This window comes from Camelus ferus, chromosome 2 (assembly GCF_009834535.1).
Source record: "Camelus ferus isolate YT-003-E chromosome 2, BCGSAC_Cfer_1.0, whole genome shotgun sequence".
Classification (NCBI taxonomy): domain Eukaryota; kingdom Metazoa; phylum Chordata; class Mammalia; order Artiodactyla; family Camelidae; genus Camelus; species Camelus ferus.
The window spans coordinates 41,218,530-41,239,062 of record NC_045697.1 but is presented as its reverse complement, the minus strand read 5'-3'; the positions used below and the strand labels follow the sequence as shown (position 1 = coordinate 41,239,062).

General features: G+C 35.1%; 1 protein-coding gene across 1 annotated transcript in view; it reads left to right on the top strand.

The window, feature by feature from the left end:
- Positions 1-20,533, top strand: part of PTPN13 (protein tyrosine phosphatase non-receptor type 13) — a 179,683-nt gene that overhangs the window by 45,023 nt on the left and 114,127 nt on the right. Inside the window, 2 exon segments of the mRNA XM_014563749.2 lie at positions 343-462; positions 17,747-17,925. Coding sequence (XP_014419235.2) covers positions 348-462; positions 17,747-17,925 — 294 coding nt within the window. The 5' untranslated portion in view covers positions 343-347.

Below are 20,533 nucleotides of genomic sequence, written 5' to 3'. Positions count from 1 at the left end.
GATCTTCAGTCTGGCCTGGCTGCTTTGATTTAATCATCTGTGCTTTGGTGGCCCCTGGTACCTGAGGTCTCTGTCTTCTCCCACGACGTAGTCACTACCACTGTTTTCCAGTTTTGTCTCTGAGGCTGACCCTGTTGGGCTGGGGCAGTTGGTTGTTCTGAGAGTTCTTTTCCTCCAACTCCTTTCCCCTCTATGACTTTAAGCTGTAGGATTATATTATATTTATATTGAGAACTTTGGTGGTCAGGGACCTCATAGTTTCATCAATGATGTCGCATTTTCAGTACTGCAAGTACAGTGAAGTAGCTGATGTGTAAGCCATCTGTTACCTTTGTTTCTTAGGTAATATGCACGTGTCACTAGCTGAGGCCTTGGAGGTTCGGGGTGGACCCCTGCAGGAGGAAGAAATATGGGCTGTATTAAATCAAAGTGCCGAAAGTCTCCAAGAATTATTCAGAAAAGGTAAGTCTTTTTTTTTTCTTAGTATAGGATAGGTGAAAAACAAATAGGGTGCAGAGTCTAGAAAGGAATGCTCTTGCTCTCTTAGGGCTGAAAAAGCTCAGATCTTGTCTACCCTCATTAGGACATCTTCTATGTGACTGATAATCATGCTTGGCACTGAAAATACAATGATGATCAAACCCAAAAACATTGTCTGGAGCTTACCGTCCAGTGTGGAAAGTAGCTATTCATAAAATGTTTATATAAACAAATGTAAAAATGAAAACATGACAGGGGCTAGCAGGGAGGGGATACAGTTGACTCTATGAGAACCCATAGTAGGAGAACTTGACCTGGTCAAGAGGAAGAAAAGAAAGTCTTCCCTGTATAAGTCACCTCTGAGCTAAGACCCTGAAAGAAGAGGAGACGTTAACCTAGGTAAGAGGGAGGGAAAAAATCCCCAGTGGAGAGAATGGTATGTGCGTCCCTGGGATAATGCAGACTGAGTAACTAGTTTTTTGCTTCCCTGTAGAGGTGGATACCTGGTACAAATGACTGTGTGCCATTTTTGAGCTGGAAAAGTTAGGGAGTCACCCTTTGGTTGTCCAAAAACGTTTGATACCATGCTGAAAAGTTCCACATGAAGATGGTGTTTGCCATTCACACCACATACCTAACGCATACTTAGAATAGAAGGTGAAGAAACCAAGCTTCATCTAAAGGAAGAAGTAAACTTTAAAGTTGTTTTGAATTAATTAATCAAGCACAGTAAACGTGACAGAAACAGGGGAGGGTCTGAGAGTAAAAGAGTTCTCAGAGTGTGGTCCCTGGATGACTAGCATCAGCATCACCTGTCACCTTGCTAGAAATGCAGACACTTAGGCCCACCCTGCACCCACCGAACAAGAACTCTGGGGATGGAGCCCAGCAGTTTGTGCTTTAGCAAGTTTTTGAGGATATTCTGAAACATGTTAAAGTTTGAGACCCATTATACAATTGAATTGGGGAAGGCCAGGAGCCATGGGAACCTTTTGGAAGGTGTGGAGGTGACCACTGACTAAGGAAAGTCCAGAGCGTGGGGGAAGAGTGAGCACAGATATTAAGGCTTTGCTCTTGCTGTTGTTGTTTTCCCACCTAATTTTGCTATAACGTAGGTATTTGAAGGTCTACTCTTTGATTAGAGGTAGGATTAATGTAAAGAAAATTTATTCATTTTATCTAATGCCGCTTACCTAAAATCTAGGTATTATAAGTAGACTTTGTTGTTTTGTTTGCTTCATTTTAGTTTTTTTAGAGAACTTTTAGAAAGCATAGGCACTCTGGAGTATAGAGCAGGTAGCTATACTCCAAAGGTGGTGTTAAAGAAAGGATATGTTGGTGGCATTACTCAGTTACTTAACAATAGTCAATTAATACTTAAGAAGCATCTCCTACTTGTGAGGTATTGTGTGGAAGATGCCAGTAATTAGAAGGCATGACTGCTGCTTGCCCTTAAGGGATACATTCAGATCAGACAGATGCGTGTAAAAAGTTTACTACTTAAAAACAGCCTGCCAAATATGTGATGGAGACAATAAGTACTAGGGATGTTCAGAGGAGGGAGAGATAATACTTCTTATACTGATGGTGAGATTGCTGCCCTGGCCATGACTCATGGAATATAAAGCCTTCTGCACACTGAGTACCTAAGGGTTTTCCTTCTTTCAAATTTTGTATTAATAGAGATTGAATGTTTAAATGTTAAGTCCTTGTCATTGAGATGCAATTATTGCATAACATTGGCATATTACAATAAAGAGACTGAATTTGTTCATAAAATGAATTGTGATGCAGCTGGATCTTAAATACTGCCCAGTGGAAGTTGGTTACCATAAGGCCTTCAGTCCAATTCACTGATTAACATCAGTATTATAGAGAAATTGAATTTGGCTTCTATGGCATTCTAGAGATTATGACTGCCAATTGGAAATTTATGCTTATTTGAAGGAAGCTCATTCTTACTTGATTTAGTTTATCTGAAATCTATGATTTTTCATTCCTTGAATTTGATAGCACACTCTGTTTTTGCCACAGGTGCTTCTGACTATTTTAAAGAATTGAAGTAAAAATAGCTATTTTGTTTGCTTATTTTGTGGATGAATAATGTTGGTCTTGGTTCTCTAGTAGACACCTTATGAATAATACTAGGAGTATAATGGGGGTGGAAAGCAGGTAAAATACTATGGTTTCCAAGAAGTTTGTTTTTCTAAAATGTGCTTTTCTCTCTTGGTTTTCTTTGTCTTTCTGTGTTTGTTATACAAATCTTTTAGTTCTTATGGATGGCTTTCTTCCCCTATCTTCTGGAACCTGTGTCTCTTTCGGTATGTAAGTGCAAATTGATGCTCCTATACATAGAAGGCTGGAAACAAACATTTCCACTGGGGGATTATTGAACACAGGTCGAGAAAATTGTCTATTTTTTTTAATCTTTTTGAGCATCCTAGTAATTTAAGGCTGTTAGTCTTTTTAAAAACAAAGTTGCTGTGGTTATTATACGTAAAATAATGATGTCTAAGCATGACCTTGTTTGAAGACATCAATTCAAATGAAATTCTCTTCAGAGGAGAAAAAATGTAAAACTTCTTAAAAAAGTGTAATTCCAAAGAAATATTTAGATGATGGCAATCATGGTAAGTGGTTCTCCTTTTGTTATAAGTTCCTTAGGTTTTATTGTCTTGTGATTATTAAAATATGATCTGTGTGATTACTTTGAGGATTTTTTTTGAGATTTTGTTGTGGCTATGAACATGGTCTATTTTTGTATTATTCTGTTGGTATTTGAAAAGAATGTTTATTTTCTGTTTCTAAGGTGTAACTTAAGCTTGTCAATGTTTGTGCTTTTAAAACTTTCTTCTATATCCTTATTTGTATGCTTGCTGTGTCAAATTCTTAAGGATAGTTAAAATTCTCCCTATGCTGATGTTGTGTCAGTCTTCTTACTGCTGTCATCATACTGTTTTTGTGCTGTTTTATGTGATGCATATAATGGCTAATGACTAATTTAAGTGGACTGAATCTTTAATCATTATAAAATAAGCCTTTTCCCTTTTTTTTTTTTAACTACTCGTTGCCATAAATTTGTTTCTCTGCTCTTAATATTGCTACCTCTGCTTCCTTTTCCTTGCCATTTACCTAGTGTATCTTTTATCCTTCCTTCATTTTGAAATATCTGTATTGTGATTTAGGTATCTCTTGTAAATAGTAGATAGCTGAATTTTACTTTTTTTTCCTCACTAAGGGGATGCTGTCTTTAATTAGGGAGATTAATTATGATCATTGAAATAAAAGTTCTGGAGGAATTTCATTAACGGTCGTCTCATATCATGACTTTCTAATTATAGGCATTTTGGTCCGTCTTATTAACTGATTGGAAAAGCATAGCTTATGTCTAAAAATGTATACATACTTAAGATTTTAGCTTTTACATCATGGATGTACTCATGCAGGGGCTCAGTGGTCCTAAATAATAAAATATGATGCTATTTTCACATGCATTCTGGATAATTTTTAGAAATGGAATTACTGCTGCCTTGGGAAATTTAACTTAAAATTATATTAGTTGCCCATGACAATGACTTTTTTTTTAATAGTGAAAATTTAATCTTTGGATAAAACAGATCTTTTGTCTATGGGATTTTAAGGTATTAGAGTGGTTGACTGGTTGTTTCTAAAATTGCCTCTTCATAACTAATCAGAGGAAAAGACCCAATCTCTCTTACTTAGGCAAGGATATAAATCCCATAAAAATCCCATTATCTAGTTATTTCTGGTTCCTTGTTTAATAAATAGAGTAACAATTAGTGAAATTAGTTAATTAAAGAGGTAAAGAATAAAGTATTTTGATAAACAGAAGTGCTAAAAAAAACAAGCAAGGTTCATTGTCTACATTAAAAAAATTCAGTTACCAGGAAGTGTCCTTGGAAAACTGAGAAGATCTTGTTGCATTTCTTACTGTGTTTTGTAAAACAAATATTGATGAGGTTCCAGATAGCAGGTAGTGTAACTATTTTAAGGTCATTATGAGCAATACCTATTTAGAACTATGAAATCATTTTATGTATACATGACAGTAAAGTTTTAAAATTGATAGCTTCCCTGTGAGCATAGCAACAAGATGTTTAGAAAAACAATAACAGGTGGCAAAAGTGACATCATTTCAGATTCTATAGAGACGAATAAGGGAAATTTATAAACAGTATTATTGAAAAAATTCAACAACTTACATGAAATGCATACTTTAACAGACACTACCAAAGCTCACCAAGAAAAAGTAGACAACTTGGATTGCCCTCTATCTGTTAAGATGATTGAATATATATTTTTAGATGTCTCCCAAAGAAAACTCAAGGCCCATTTATATGGAATCACAAAAGACCCAGAATTGCCAAAGCAATACTGAAGAAAAAGAACAAGGCTGGAGGAATAACCCAGTGTTATGGGCAGTGTTACAAGCTGCATTCTGTTCTCCCAAAAGTCGTGTTGAAGTCCTAACTGCCAGTACCTCAAAATATGACTGTATATGAGGGTAGGGTCTTTAAAGAGGTAATTAAAGTTAAAATGAGGATATTAGAGCAGGCCCTAATTCAGTATGACTGGTATCCTTACAAGAAGGGGAAATTAGGACAGACGCACAGAGGGAAGACCATGTGGAGACACAGGGAGATGGCCACCTACAAGGCAAGGATAAAGGCCTTGGAGGAAACCAACCTTGCTGGGACCTTGCTCTTGGACTTCTGCACCCCAGAACTGTGTGAAAATAAACTTACATTGTTGAAGCCACCTAGTCTGTGGTATTTATAATGGCAGCCCTAGCAAGTTAAGGCAGACAGAATGAAAAAAAAAAAAATTAAATGAAACATCTAGAAATGAAATACACAGTAACTGGGATTTAGGACCCCAGTGGAGATCTTAAACAACAGATTATATAGATTCTCTTTTCTTTTTAAAGAGAAAATTAGACAACAGTGATGAAAAGATCACCTAGATATTAAAAGTGTAAGGAACTTCAGGTTCATGGAGGATTGAATGAGAAGGTCCAACGTACCTCTAATATGAGTTCCAGAAGGAAAACCAGAGAGAATGGGAGGCAGAACAGTAAGTGGAAATGTAATGGCTGAGAATTTTTGAGAATTGGTGAAATATATATGTCCTCATATTCTAGAAACTTCAGTCACAGTCAAAATAAATAGAAATATATTCACACCTAGATTCATGGATTTGAAAGTAGAGGACACAACAAATAAAGAGATGTTTAAATCAATCAGAAAGACACAAAGAGAAAAAACAATTAGGCTAATAGCAGACCTCTTAACAGCAACAGTGGAATCATAATTTGATAGAATATCATCTTAAAACTGCTACAAGAATACTTCAAAATTATTTTTAAAAGAAAAAATAAAGAATGTAATTCAACCTAGAACAATACTGTCTAATGGAAATGTAATATGCATAAAACATATAATTTTGAATTACCTAGGAGACTCATTACGAAAAGGTTAAAACGAACTAGATGCAATTAATAGTATATTGTACTTAATCCAGTGTATTAAAATATTTTAATATGTAATCAGTATAAGATATTAATAAGTACACTTTTTAATACTGAGTAAAAATCTGTTTTACACTCACAACACATCTCACTTCAGACTCTCAATTTCTTCAAAAATATTTAGATTTCATGAAATGTACTGATGAAAAGGTGGGGTTTATGTACTCAAGTTGTTCCATGCATACTTTTTAAAGTTTTCCATTAATTGATTAAGCATTCATTTTAAAATTTAAATTAAAATAAATTTAAAATTCACTTCTTCAGTTATGTTAGCCACATTTCAAGTTCTTAAAAGCCGTATGTGGGTAACAACTACCATTCTGAAGAGTGCAGATAGAATTTAATGTCCTCCTAATGTGGTTCAATAAAAAGATCAACATTTTCAGACGAAAACTTGGTGGATTTACCATCAACAAACCCTCACTGAGGAAATTACTAAAAGGTGTATTTCAGGAAGAAGGGAACTTTGATGGAAGAAGAAAGCTTCAGGAAGGAGTGAAAGCAAAAGAATTCAATAACTTGATGGTAAATCTAAGTAAGTTTGGCTGTATAAAACATCAATAATAGTGTTGTCAAATTTAAAATTATGAATAAATTAATAAAATTAGGCTGGGATAGGTGATAGGAGTTAAAAAACAGCTTAAAGGTTTGAATCTATTCATGAGAATGGCAGGTTTTTTGACTTTGGAGTTTGCATAGTCAAATATCCTTAAAGTTTGTAAGGATAATCACAAAACAAAAAGAAAATGTGAAACTTCCAGTCTGATGGAACCAAAGGAGAGTAACTCACTTAATGCAGGAAAAGGGAGACAAAGCACTGAACTTCAAATTGCCTTCCTAATTGGTTTGGTTTTTTAAGACTTTATAAGAAATACAGAAGTTTTTGTGGATTAAAAGCTTTTGAGTAAATCTTTGTATAGCCTATGCAAATTTAAAAGAACAGATCCTAACTAGTCTCTTTATATTACATTCCTAATTATTTACGACCATAATTTTCTTGATTAACAGGGTGTATTAGTTGTCTTTGACATGCCACATCTTGCCCTGCCTTTGCAAGGCCAGAGTTAACAGGTTCTTCAAGTTAAATGTGTTTGAACCGGATAAAATTACCTAACATGTTCCCTGGAAACAAACTATAAAACATGACATTAATTTAATATCTAGCATTCTTGAAACGAATAATGAGGGTTTAACAAGAACATGAAGCACTTGCAGTGTGCCACCTCTCCCCCACACATAATCTGTCAGTACACGTGTTTTGATTTGAAATTCTCTGGCTGTAGACAAACAGGCCATCTTCTAAATTCAAAGAGCCATATATTTAGAGGAGAAAGTTGCAGGTTATGCTTGAAGCTCCATTCTTGCTGACAAATGTAATGTTACTGTATTTAGTGTTTTAATTTAATACTTAGAAGGATTTTTTAAAACTATTGAGGTATAATGTATATAGTAAAGAGCATTCTTTTTTTAAAACATTTTTAATGTTATTATTATTGTTGGGGGGGTAATTAGGTTTATTTACTTATTTTTAATGGTGGTACTGGCGCTTGAACCCAGAACGATGAGCATGTTAAGCAGGCACCCTGCCACTGAGCTATACCCTCCCTCACTAAAAACATTATTCTTTTCTTTTTTTAAACATTTTTTATTGAGTTATAGTCATTTTACAGTGTTGTGTCAAATTCCAGTGTAGAGCACAATTTTTCAGTTATACATGAATATATATATATTCATTGTCACCTTTTTTTCACTGTGAGCTACCGTAAGATCTTGTATATATTTCCCTGTGCTGTGCAGTATAATCTTGTTTATCTATTCTACATTTTGAAATCCCAGTCTGTCCCTTCCCACACCCCTCCCCCTTGGCAACCACAAGTTTGTATTCTATGTCTATGAGTCTGTTTCTGTTTTGTATTTATGTTCTTTTTTTTTTTTTTTTTTTTAAGATTACACATATGAGTGATCTCATATGGTATTTTCCTTTCTCTTTCTGGCTTACTTCACTTAGAATGACATTCTCCAGGGACATCCATGTTGCTGCAAATGGCATTATGTTGTTGGTTTTTATGGCTGAATAGTATTCCATTGTATAAATATACTGCATCTTCTTTATCCAGTCATCTGTCGATGGACATTTAGACTGTTTCCATGTATGGCTTAAAAGCATTATTCCTAATTGTACAGCCTGATGAATTTTGTGAATGTGCACACGCATAGAGAACCACCACCTAGATCAAGATAGAGAACATTTCCAGCACCCAGGATGGCCCGCTCATCCTTCCTCCTAATCGGTTCTTGATTACCAAGAGTAATCATTATTATGACATATCACATGGATAGGTTTGTAAGCAATCTGATTTTAAACATTATATAAATAAAACCATACTGTGTGAATTCTTTAGTGAACATGACTCATTTTACTCAACATTCTGACTAAGATTTTTTCCACATTATGTAACTAAGCTTTTTAAATAAAACATTTTATAATTACTTCTCATATTTCTTTTCTCATATATAGAAATCAGAATGGAATTTTATGCCTTGTGTCATTTAGTAACAGGTTAAGATTTTTTTCTTTCTTGGGGTGATGTGTATTAGTCATGGTTAACATTTTTACAGGAAATATATCCTAATACTGCTTTTTGAAAAATAGAATAGTTTACCACTCAAATAAGCATCCCTTCCCCTTTGGAAAGGAAACTTTCTTTAAAATGTAAATAGGAGGGTAATAGCTAAAGAGCTGCAGAGAATGGCATTTGTGATAACAAAAATATTTTTCATAAGCAGCTACAAATCATGGTTATGTGGAATCATGTCATCATAAAGGCAAGTCCTCTCTGGAACACTGTGTATTTCCTTCCTTCTGGAAACTAAAAATCATTCATTTTCATTGACCTTTTCATCCAGTTCTCCAAAAATGAAATAAATGACAGTCACCCTTGATATTTATTGGTTTTTCAGTCTTTGTATAAATTCCAGGTCCTTGAAAGTAAAGAGAAAAGTTGCTGAGTTCATCGTCTTAAATTTTGTATTCCCCTTCCACCCCTGCCCTGGTTTTATGTAGCTAGCAGGGGTGGAAGAACTCCTTTAACTTGAAACTTTGTCTGTATTGGAGGGGGAAACCCCAAAACCTGCTGCTTTATAAAGGGTCTTTACCATATAACTTATTTCTATTGCTAGTTACCTCAATTATAGTTTATTTTGTCTAACAAAATGTAATATGGCAGATGTGTGATCCACAGAGGCTGTTACGAAGTTGTTAAGTGGCAACAGAAATGCCAGTGTTTTAAGAAACTTAGCTCTTGGTTCTGAAATTGCTTAGACAAAATTGTTAAACTAACAATGAAGGCAGGTTTTTAAATAGACTATACCATTCAAGATGAAACATTTTTACAGCTGCTTGGATGGGGTAGTCAAACAAGATATGATAGGTGCATTTTGAGAAAGAAACCACCTTCAAGCAGATTTGCCTTTTAGAAGTCTGCAGCCTAAAATATTATAAGAAAAAGTTTTACTCTCAAAGTTTGGACCCTCCTTGGGGAAATAAAAATTTATATTAATCCCAGGATCTCGTCTAGGTACTGGTTGTATGCTTAATGCCACATTCACATAGCAGACAGTGCGGAGGAGATCAAAGGCACTCACCCCAAGGCTTGAGACGATATAGTTGTTTATTGGTTTTATAGGAAGTGTCAGGAAAGAAATAAAATGCATTGGAAGTTCATTTGTAGTTTGCTTTACTTTGGGAACAAGATAGAAAAAAGCCAAATAAAAATAATTTTATTAGCTGGATAAGGCAATTTATTTCTAAATGTGTAGTCAATGATATACTTAGTTTGGTGCTGTTTATTCATCTTTTCTTTCTTATAAATAGAAAAGAACTATTTAGGTCTCACTTCTAGTCTAAAATTATTTCTGGTAGTCATTCTGCCTTTCTAATACAAAATGACTTTATTACAATTTGGATAAAATAGTTACTCGTAACACTTTCTGTCTTGCCATATCTCTTGTAAAATGCCTCATTTGTGACTTTGTAAGTGGAAAAAAATTTAAAGCATTAGAGAAGGATATAGAGTTGTACATACTCTGTCTTACCATATTTTCATTATTTTTTTATTGAAGTATAGTCAGTTTACAATCTATCAGTTTCTTGTGTACAGTATAATGTTTCAGTCATACATATACATACATATATTCGCTTTCATATTCTTTTTCATTATAGGTTATTGCAAGATATTGAATATAAGTCCCCTGTGCTTTACAGAAGAAACTTGTTTATCCTCATGATATTCTAAAGTATCGGTTAGTTGACATAGAAATGGGGCAGGTAGAAGGTCAAGATGCACCTTGGTTGAACTATGCTATCCTTTTATAGTCTCTAATAAAGATACTGGTTCTTACTTGTGTGTTGGGTAGGCTGGTATGCCCATCCGGATCCCCAGGAAGCTTTTAGAAAACACTGTGTAGAATCCTGAGCCTTGTCTCCAGAAATCACACAGAAAGTCCTGTGACTTAGGAGACAGGAGGCCTCTGTGCTTTCTTAATTACCCCGAAGCCCTCAAAGGCAGATACTTTGTAAATAAGTTTGTTGCAGTATTCCAGTTAACAAAGCTGGCACTTCCTTTGAATCCTACTTGAAAGTGTAACTACAAGTAATAAAGACTGGAGAATAAAGAGCCAGAGTATTTGCTTGGAGAATAATTTAGCATTCCTAGTATTTGAAAGTTGAAAGAAAACTTTGTTTTTCTTCATAATAGGTATTCAAAATAACCTTTTTGGAGAACCAGCAAAATGTAAATTGATAAGCTATTGTCATAGAGCAGGGCAGAAGGAACAGGCATGGACCAGTGGTCTAGAGTTAGAATTGTAAACAAATTCATTTTTTTTCAAGTATTACAACTGTATTATCATAATGGTGTTGTACCTGATCTTAGGAAGTTTATAGTTCCTATTCTTAAACCACTTATATTCTGGAAAAAGTATGTGAAAACAGAGTCACAAAAGCATTTTTGTTCAGTATTTTGGCATGTAATTTTGGGGTGTGCAGTTTTTATTGAGGATAAAGAAGGTTGTGGGAAAGGTGAACACCAAGGGAAATCTGAGAGGAGGAACTGAATGCATCAAAGGAATAAAGGAATAAACAATTTCCTCAGAGTATGATAAGAATGCAAGGAACAAGGGGAAAGAACTGCTATTATTTCTTTGCTGCTGCTTGGATCAGGTGGCCATGGAGGTTTGCTGAAAAAGAGGACAAATTCTTAGAGATCCATATTGTCCAGCCATTTAAGCCCTGTTGCTTTCAGTCATAATCAATTTAGTTTTAGTAATACAGATTGCCTATATATCACTCTTGTTAAACTCAGATCTCATTAGTGTCTTGTTACCAAGATACATGGTTTGGAATTCTCTCAAGTCTTGCAAGTACATAACAAAACAAAACTACTAGAAGCCTAACTGATGAGTGGTCATACCAAGATTCCAGTGGTTGTGGTTTGGATAAGTGGCTTGCATGTGTGTAGTGAAAGAAAGAAAGGGGGAAAGGGAGGAAGGAAGGAAAAAAGGAAAAGAATGAGTATGAGTAAATGTCATCAGTAAGAAATAAAAGTGTCTTTCCTTTTCTAGTGAAGAAACACTCATATCAATTTGGAATAAGAAGTTTGCATAATTTTTTGCCATCAGAATGCTTTCGGTTCTTTTACAAATAAAATTTTCTAAAACTTGATGCTGATCTTGTAGTTGTTAAGTGTACATTCAAATAGATTTCTTCATCTAATAATTCATGTTATACCTAAAGATCATGACTAGGTACAGTAAAACCAATTTCACACATGTAGTTACTCAATAAGTACAAACTGCCTTGATTGTAAAATTTTAAACTAATTTTTCTAAATTTAGGATCTGTTCATGTAATAAGTAGAACACTTATAGAAAGTATATTTCCCAAGAACTGAAGAAAAAATTAGTGGTTTAGGATACTTTGTGCCTTAAATCTTCTATATTTCTAATATGACATTTAGGGAAGAAGTGCCCTGCAAATTCCCAAAGATCTAAAATAGGGCAATTTGGGAAGTTGATCTGTTATTCTGAAACAGTACTTATCATGTATGGTATGCTCCTTGTCTTCCATTGCGGGGAAAAGTTAAATAGGTGATTGAAGATAAACTTAAGTAAAACCTTTTCTTAGATGTATTGTCTACATCTGGTATCTTCAGAGAAAAAGTTTTATTAAATAATAATAGCTAGTACTTTTGTATTGTACTTACTGTGTGCCAGGGAACACTTCTAAATGCTTTTGCCATGATTCCTCACAACAGCCTTATCTATCCAGATGAGGAAATTGAGGCACAGGGAGACTAAGTAATTTATTTAAGATCGCAATGTAAGCTATAAAGGTCAAACCTAGAATATGAACCCAGAGATTCTGGCTTCGGTCTGCACTCCTGATATTACACATTACTGTCTTTCTTAATTAAATGAGACCAAATACTAAATTAATGAAGTCAGATATTTAAAGGGATGAAATGAAGCTGGCAGTTTGTCTGATACCTTTCCAAGTCTCCTGAGTGAGCTTAGCAGAGTCTGGGAACTACCACATCAGAATCTAAGTTCTTGAGGACCAAAGTCTTAAAGGGGTTTATTCAATGCTATTGAATGATTGGCTACATCAAGGAAATTTGCATGATGTAAAATGTCTTTGAAGAGATTATCGTTATCAGTTTACATTATACAGATATCTTAATTCCAATAATAATACACAATTTTATTTTCAAAAAGGGATTGGCATTTCGTATTAGAGAAACTGAAGTTTTAAAAATTAGTAACAAAATGTATGAGGAATTAAAAATTTAATTGGGAATCAATTTGGAGAATAGACTTTAATTTCCAGTGAATCTTAATTTATCACAAAGCTTTACTGTCAAGAAAATGTTAAAATAGAGGGGAAATACTCTACACCACATTTTTTATTCTGTTTGTGCATTGTTATACCCAATGATTATTTAACACTGCATATATATATGTGTGTGTGTGTGTGTATATATATATATATATATATATTGCACTTATGAACTGAATTTTTGAGAGAATTCTGTATCATAGAATAACTTCATCAAATCCTTCAGAGTTTGAAACAGTGGCCTCTGCATAGATTTTTGCCAAGCACTCTAATATTTAACTTTTCAGGTCAAAACCATATCATTGTTGTTCTAAGTCTATAAATGATTTCCTGATACTTTTGATTAGTTTTGCCTTACCAATGACATGATAAGGTCATTTCTCTAATTTTTATACCATAATGGAGGGCCAAAAAATAAAATGAAGGGGACATCCGAAAGGACATGGTAAGATTCCCTTGGGCTGGAGGGAGGAATGTGTACATGGGGTCTTAGTTTAAAGGAACATTGGGAAGAAGCTCTAAGATGTTTCTTTGCATATCAGATTTCTGCTTATTTCTAACTTTGCCTCTAACTGCTTGAAATTTTGATGAAGCAACTTTTTCTGTGGAATGTTGGTAAAGGTCTATAAGTAGAATCTCTTGAGTACTGGAATCAGTTCACATCAGATTTACTCTTTCATAATAATAGCATTCTTGAGTACAGTCATCGTACAACTAAAACATTAATGGGACACCAAATTACAAGCTTCTGAAATTCCATTTTTAAATATTCTTTTGTTAGCATTCTTTGAAGGATTATGAATACATTTGTTTTAAATTCCTTCCTTTTAGTTAGACAAGGAGGGCAAATTTGACTGATGCGAGCGATAACTCTTAATTTCCTCACTTGAAGGTTTACATAACCTTTATAATTATTGAAAAATATATTTTGTGGCTTATTTTCTAAAGAATGCAGTACTTAAATGGCATGTGTGTGTTTTGGAAATTTGAAAGCAATGTAGTTTGTTGTCACAGCTGCTTTAGCTTTATTACAAGAGATTTAAGAATCACATTAGAAAACAGCAAAAATATTTGTCTTTTTTTTGTACGTGTCTTTTTAAACAAGCAAAAATATGACCCACCTTAGCAATTCTGTTTCTTACTGTTCTCCATCGTTCCTTTGCTGTTCCTTGTACAAATTTAATAATTTCCTTGCCTTTGCTTTGGCTGTTTCTTCTCTTTGGAATCTCCCCTTTAACCACAGAAAAATCTTACTCATCTTAATGGGCTACATATAAAAAAAAAAAAGAAATTAATTCTCTCTTCATTGGAAGTGAAGTAATTTTGCTTTCCTCTAAATTCCCTTTTGTATTCTTTTTTCTCTCTCAGATGCCTTATGCTTTCCATCTTGTACTTATTTATGAGTACATTTTATCTCCTCAGTAATACTGTGGACTCTATGAGCAAATGACTTAAAATTTTGAGAACATTATGTTTAAATATGCATAGGGCTTAAAAGAATGGTATACTTCAGCTGTTCAGTAAAAACAAATAAACAGAAGCCTACTGTGTAAAGCAAAAGTTGAAAGATACAGTTCTTACCAGAGCAGTGATTTTGATGACCTTGATTGTGCTGGTGAGTGACTGAATCTCTTAATTTCAGAGTGATCAGCAATTAGGGGTTACTTTCACCTTCACCACTTTCTGTTCTGTGCTGCCCTGTCACAGAGTGGGTAGAGTTAGTCTGTGGCTTGGGGTGAGGAGAAGTGTAGCAAGCCCTTTTCTGGTCTGAATGGATACGAGCATCCAGAATGGCAGAACAGGACACAGCATTTAGACTTCAGGGTGATGTTCATGCTTCTGTGTTAGCTGTGACCTCTAATGATTTATAAATTCAGGTGGTAACAGGTATACCGGAAATCATAGTCTGTCCCCAAATAAGGCTGAGAAGAACTAGACACGAGTGTTAGAATCCAAGCCTCCTCTCTGAGGTTCAGGATTGGATGCTGGGGAGCTGGATAGAAAAGCCAGTAAAAATAATTAATTAAAATGGTGAGGTGGAGACTGGCACTGATGAGTGAGAGGAGAAATGTGAGAGGGAGATTGCAGCGCCTTGCTTGTCTGGATGCCCAGGAGAACAACAAGCAGGAAAAAAAGGCAGCAGTTGGTCTTAATGATGGAGTATCCCAGGGCACAGTCCTTGTCCTTCATTTCTCTTCTGTTTTAACTCACTTTTTGGTCTTCTCATCCAGTCACAAGGCCTTTGATACCGTCTGTTAGGCCAGTAACTCCCCAAATGTATCTCCAGTTTAAACCTTTCTCCCAAACTTGAAATCCAACTGACTTCTCAACACCTCCATTTGAACCTCTAACAAAGACCTAAAACTTAATCTGTCCCAAAGTAAAGTTCTAATTCCTACCACTGTCTTCTGGCCCCTACCTCAGCAACCTGTCCTGCAGTCTTCTCAGCCTCCGTTGATGACACTCCATCCTTTCTGTTACTGAGACCAAAGTCTTGGAGTCATCTTGATTCCCCATTTTCTTTCACGGCACACCCAGTCTCTTGTTGGCATTACCTCCACAACATTTTCAGGTGCCAGCAGGTTCTCACTACCTCTGCTGCCACCGCTGTGGTTCCAGGGCATCACCATCTCATACCAGATGTTAGTGCATTGCCTTCTGGATTGGTCTCCTCATATTTGTTCTCTTTAGTTGCTATTTTGAAAGGAATTGTTTGTAGACAGTTTTCTAATGTCTGTGACATTATGTAAAATGTTAGATTATGTAAAATCTCAATATTCTGAATAGCATCCTTCAGCAAAGATAATATTATTCTGCCACATTGGAGTTCTTCTCTGGCTGGATTTTGTGGTATTTGTGTGTGAAAGACCCAAGAAGTTTTTAACAGAAAATGTGTAAAGTAGCCATGAAAGACAACAGTATACCTAGGCTTATGAGCTGTGATGGTTCACTGAAACATATTTTATCATGAGAATTGAGTCATGTTTTTAGCAGCCTGATAGGTGGTTAGGGTAGGAATATGAGGATCACTAGTCTGTAACTTGGCTTCAGGGCAACATAAGATGCTGGCTGATTAAAAGATGCATTCAAACATGTTTTTCTTCCTTGACACAGTTATTAAAGATGTGTTTCAAATTCATAAGAATGCAAGAGAACATATAGCTGGCTTTTTCATCTTCAAAGGAGAAATGAATGTTAATAGTTTACATTTTTTAGGATTTTTTAAAATGTATTTATTTTTATTGAAGTAGTCAGTTACAATGTGTCAATTTCTGGTATACAGCATAATGTCCCAGTCATGCATATATTTTCATTTTTATCATCTTTTTCATTAAAGGTTATTTTGAGATATTAAACATAGTTCCCTGTGCTATACAGAAGAAATTTATTTTTTATCTATTTTTATATAGTAGTTAATATTTGCAAATCTTGAACTCCGAAATTTATCCCTTCCCACGCTCTTTCCCCTCCAAAACCATAAGATTGTTTACTAAGTCTGTGTTTTGTAGATGAGTTCATTAGTGTCTCTTTTTTTCTTTTTTTAGATTCTACAAACGAGTGATATCATATGGTATTCTTCTTTCTCTTTCTTACTTCACTTAGAATGACGATCTCCAGGTCCATTACTTTACTCTTGTATTAATTCTGATGATCAGAATATTAACCATAGGTAGAGGTTAAAAAGAAAGAATGGATGGCTCACTTCTAATAAAAGTTAAAAGTTGTTTTTAGGAAATCATAGATATTGTATGTTTGATACCTGTCCCATAGACTTCTGTCAGTTTCTTGTGATTTGACTTATAGAGAGAGCAGTATAACCCATTCAGACTGAATAATAATGCACTGGCAGTCAGAGGCCTTCTGTGACTTTCCTATAGAGATTTCTTCAGTCTGTAAGTCAGTTCATTTAGCATTTACCTTAAAACCTATATTAATTTCCTTTTGAAGTGGGAGGACAAAATAAAATTCTCTCTAATAAGTCTGTTTTATTGAGCCTAATGTGTAGATTTATTTTTGAAGGAAACCTGCTGAAATCTAAGGACTTTTAGGGGGCGGGGTAGTACTCTTAAATGGAGCTCTTAGGCACCCGCACAGGCAAATATTAAAACAAAACAAAGTTAGAGACCTCATTGATCACCTGTGGTAGCACAGAAGCTGCCTGAAATAATGAACAAGTGCAAACAAGACAGAACTCAAATTCAGACAAATATACATATTGAGCAAAAAAGAGACTTTCATTGTAGCTGGAAATTTTACTAATTCTAAATCTGATGAATTATCAAAGGAATGTCTTTCTGTCAGTTTCAGAACAGCATAGTCTAAATCAGGGGATCTTAACCTGGGTCCTTTAACGGGCTGAAAAGAGATCCATGAACACCTTTGTCCACAGGGTTTTGTTTATGGGCAGTTGTCTTGAAATGGTTCTCGACCATAGTTTTCACTAAATCTTTAAAGGAATCCACAATCCACTGGAAAAAAAAAAGAACTTTTGATCTTTATTCATATCTCTATATCACTGTGATAAAGTATTTGAACCAAGTTTAATTCTTATGACTGACAATGAAAGTTCTCTGTTTCTAGTTTCTAAGCTCTACCATCTAAGTTTTGAAAGATTAAGCCCAATCAAGGCATCGTTGTTAGTAACACGCACAGTAATAGCTATATAAAACCCACTTTTTTTTGTAACATGTTGATTTGGTGTATGTAGCTTTATATTAACATATATATGAATATGCTGGGAAATTCATATAAGTGTTCCTCTGGTTATGGTTTTAAGTAGTTATCTTTCTTTTTTCTTTTTATTCTGTGTGGTTACAAACCAGTAAGCATAGCTGATCCTGCTGCCCTTGGCTTCATCATTTCTCCGTGGTCTCTGCTATTGCTGCCATCTGGTAGCGTGTCATTTACAGATGAAAATATTTCCAATCAGGATCTTCGAGCATTCACTGCACCAGAGGTTCTTCAAAATCAGTCACTAACCTCTCTCGCCGATGTTGAAAAGGTAATGTAGTCTTTTTTGCTTGATTGTGTTTTTTATTTTGGTGTAGGGGCCTCAAATGAACTTGTTTAAAAAAGACCAAATGCCCTTAACCACACTATACCATGCTTATTCTATGTTAGATCTTATTAACCCATCCTTTCTCCCCTCCTTCCCATTTGTTTATTCATTTATCCACAAATCTGACAAGTATACTTGTTATATGACAGGCACTCCGTGAGTCACTAAAGAATAAATTCCAGGACTATCTAGTCCCAGAGTCCAACATGTAATTGAAAATTTTTGTGAGAGTTGTAGACATATTACCTCACGCCCACTAGGATGACCACTATCAAAAGAACAGAAAATAGCAAGTGTTGACGAGGATGCAGAGAAATTACAACTTTTGTATACTGTGTTTTGGGAATGTATAACAGCGTAGGCATTATGGAAAACAATATGGAGTTTCCTCAAAAAAAATTAAAAATACAACTATCATGTGGTCCACCAATCTCACTTATGTGTATATGTCCAGAATTCAAAGCAAGATCTAAATGGCAGGTAGGGCATAGAGCAGACTTGATCATGCATCAGAATCACCTGATGGGCTTGCTAAAACACAGATGGCAGGATGCTACCTCCATAATCTCCCATTCAGTAGGTCTGGAGTGGGATCTGAGAACTTGCTTTTCTCTCAAGTTCCCAGATGCTGCTGATGCTGCTGGTTGGCAGATAACATCTTAAGAACCACTGGTATAGAGCAGAAAGCTAAATAAGGTAATACTTGTAAAGTGCTTAGAACAGTACTCAGCACAGAGTAAGCACTCACTAAGTCTTATGTACTACCATTATATGTTGAGTGCTGTCCTAGGTCCTGGGATAAAGTGATAAAGAGGACAAAGTCCTTGCACTCACAGAGTTTACATCCCAGCCCATTGTAACTGTAAAGACAAAAACATATTTCCAGTTCCCCTTGAGTTATATTATGTCCCTGACCTCCATTCTTTCCATGTTACTTTTTTTTAATCTGTGTCTCTGACTCCTCCCTTCCTACATATCCCCTTAGGTGCCTGAATTTTTCAAGTCCAGCCATTCTAATCTCTTCCTCTTCAGCCCTGTTGCCAGGGCTATGGTCAGGTTCTCATTTCCATTCTCTTGAACTCCTATCATAATCTCCTAACTCTTATTTCTGCTTCCAGCACTTATCTAGCTATGTGACCTCAGACAAGTTACTTCCCCCTCTGTAACATTGAATGAGCTAAAGTATATAGTGTAAGCTTGACACACAGTAAACATTATGTACATGCTTGCTATTAATATGCTTATACGTTAGTATATGATAGTATTGTTATTGATACCAGGATGAGATATTTGTATCTTACCACAATCTCTAGCTTAGTGACTTTCAGAAATAATGTTGAATGGCTAATTAGATAGCTAACTAGCTCTTCTATAAATGCTGTCTTCTGAGAACCAGTGTCTTTATCTTTTCATGGACCCCTGTGTATGAATCATCATTATCAAAAGCACCCACTTTACAAGAAACCATCCTGGCTTGTTAGGCTACTATGCTAAGGGCGGGGAATAGATTTTCTCTGTGCTGTCCGTCAGGAACAGGTAAGTACCAAGAACTTTGATACAAATAGGGCCTAGGCAAAGATCACAAAACCAAAAATTCCTCTGGAAGTTAAATAAATATGTAATAGAAGTGAGAGGTAGATCAAAAGCACTTTTTAAACTTCTAATGCCTGATTTCTTTTAGGCCTTGGGCTTGCTGATCTTTAACAGAAGGTACTTGTCAGTTGGACTACATGGGCCATTGTAGTCTCCTTTTTTTCTAATTAAATAAAAAGCAAAGGAAAACATGAAGGCCAGATACTTGCCTATTTCTGAATGATCATTCGTTGTATGACCTTCTTTCTGCACAATGTGTGTAATTAAACCGAAACCCATTTACTGCTGTTTATCAACTAGATGAACTACGTGCTGTCAGTGAATGGCAGTGTTACTGTATAAACTTAATTTCGCCTTGGCATCACTGCTCTTCTTTCTGCCTAGTCTCTTCAGGCTATGCCAAAAGTAGAAACTCTTAACTTATCAATAATGTGTATGGAAGTATTGTCCACTTTTACTCTATAGGTGATTTTGGGATAAATGTAAAAGGGAAACATTTTTCTTTGTATTCTTTAAGAACTTTTTCTCAAATATTAATATTTTTCTAATATTAGGTACCAGATATTATTATGTATTATTTTAACAAAGATCTGACATACGTGGAGTTATTCCTTTAACAAAATTTTAAATGATTTATAAAAGATTAAAAGTTTCAAACCCATAAAGCACTATCCTAATAAAATAGCAATTATCATTTCTGCATGTTTTTCCTATATGTAGATAATTCATATCTATATGTATTAAGCAGAGGTCTTCAGAGAAACAGGATCAGTAGGATATATGTGTGTGTGTATGAGTTTGTATGTATGTATAAAGAGAGATTTATTAGCTCATATAATTATGGAAGCTGATAAGCTCCAAGATCTGCAAGGTGAGTCAGCAAGCTGAAGCCCCAGGAGAGCCAATGCTGCAGTTCTAGTCTGAGAACCAGGAGAACTGGTGGTGTACTCTGAAGACC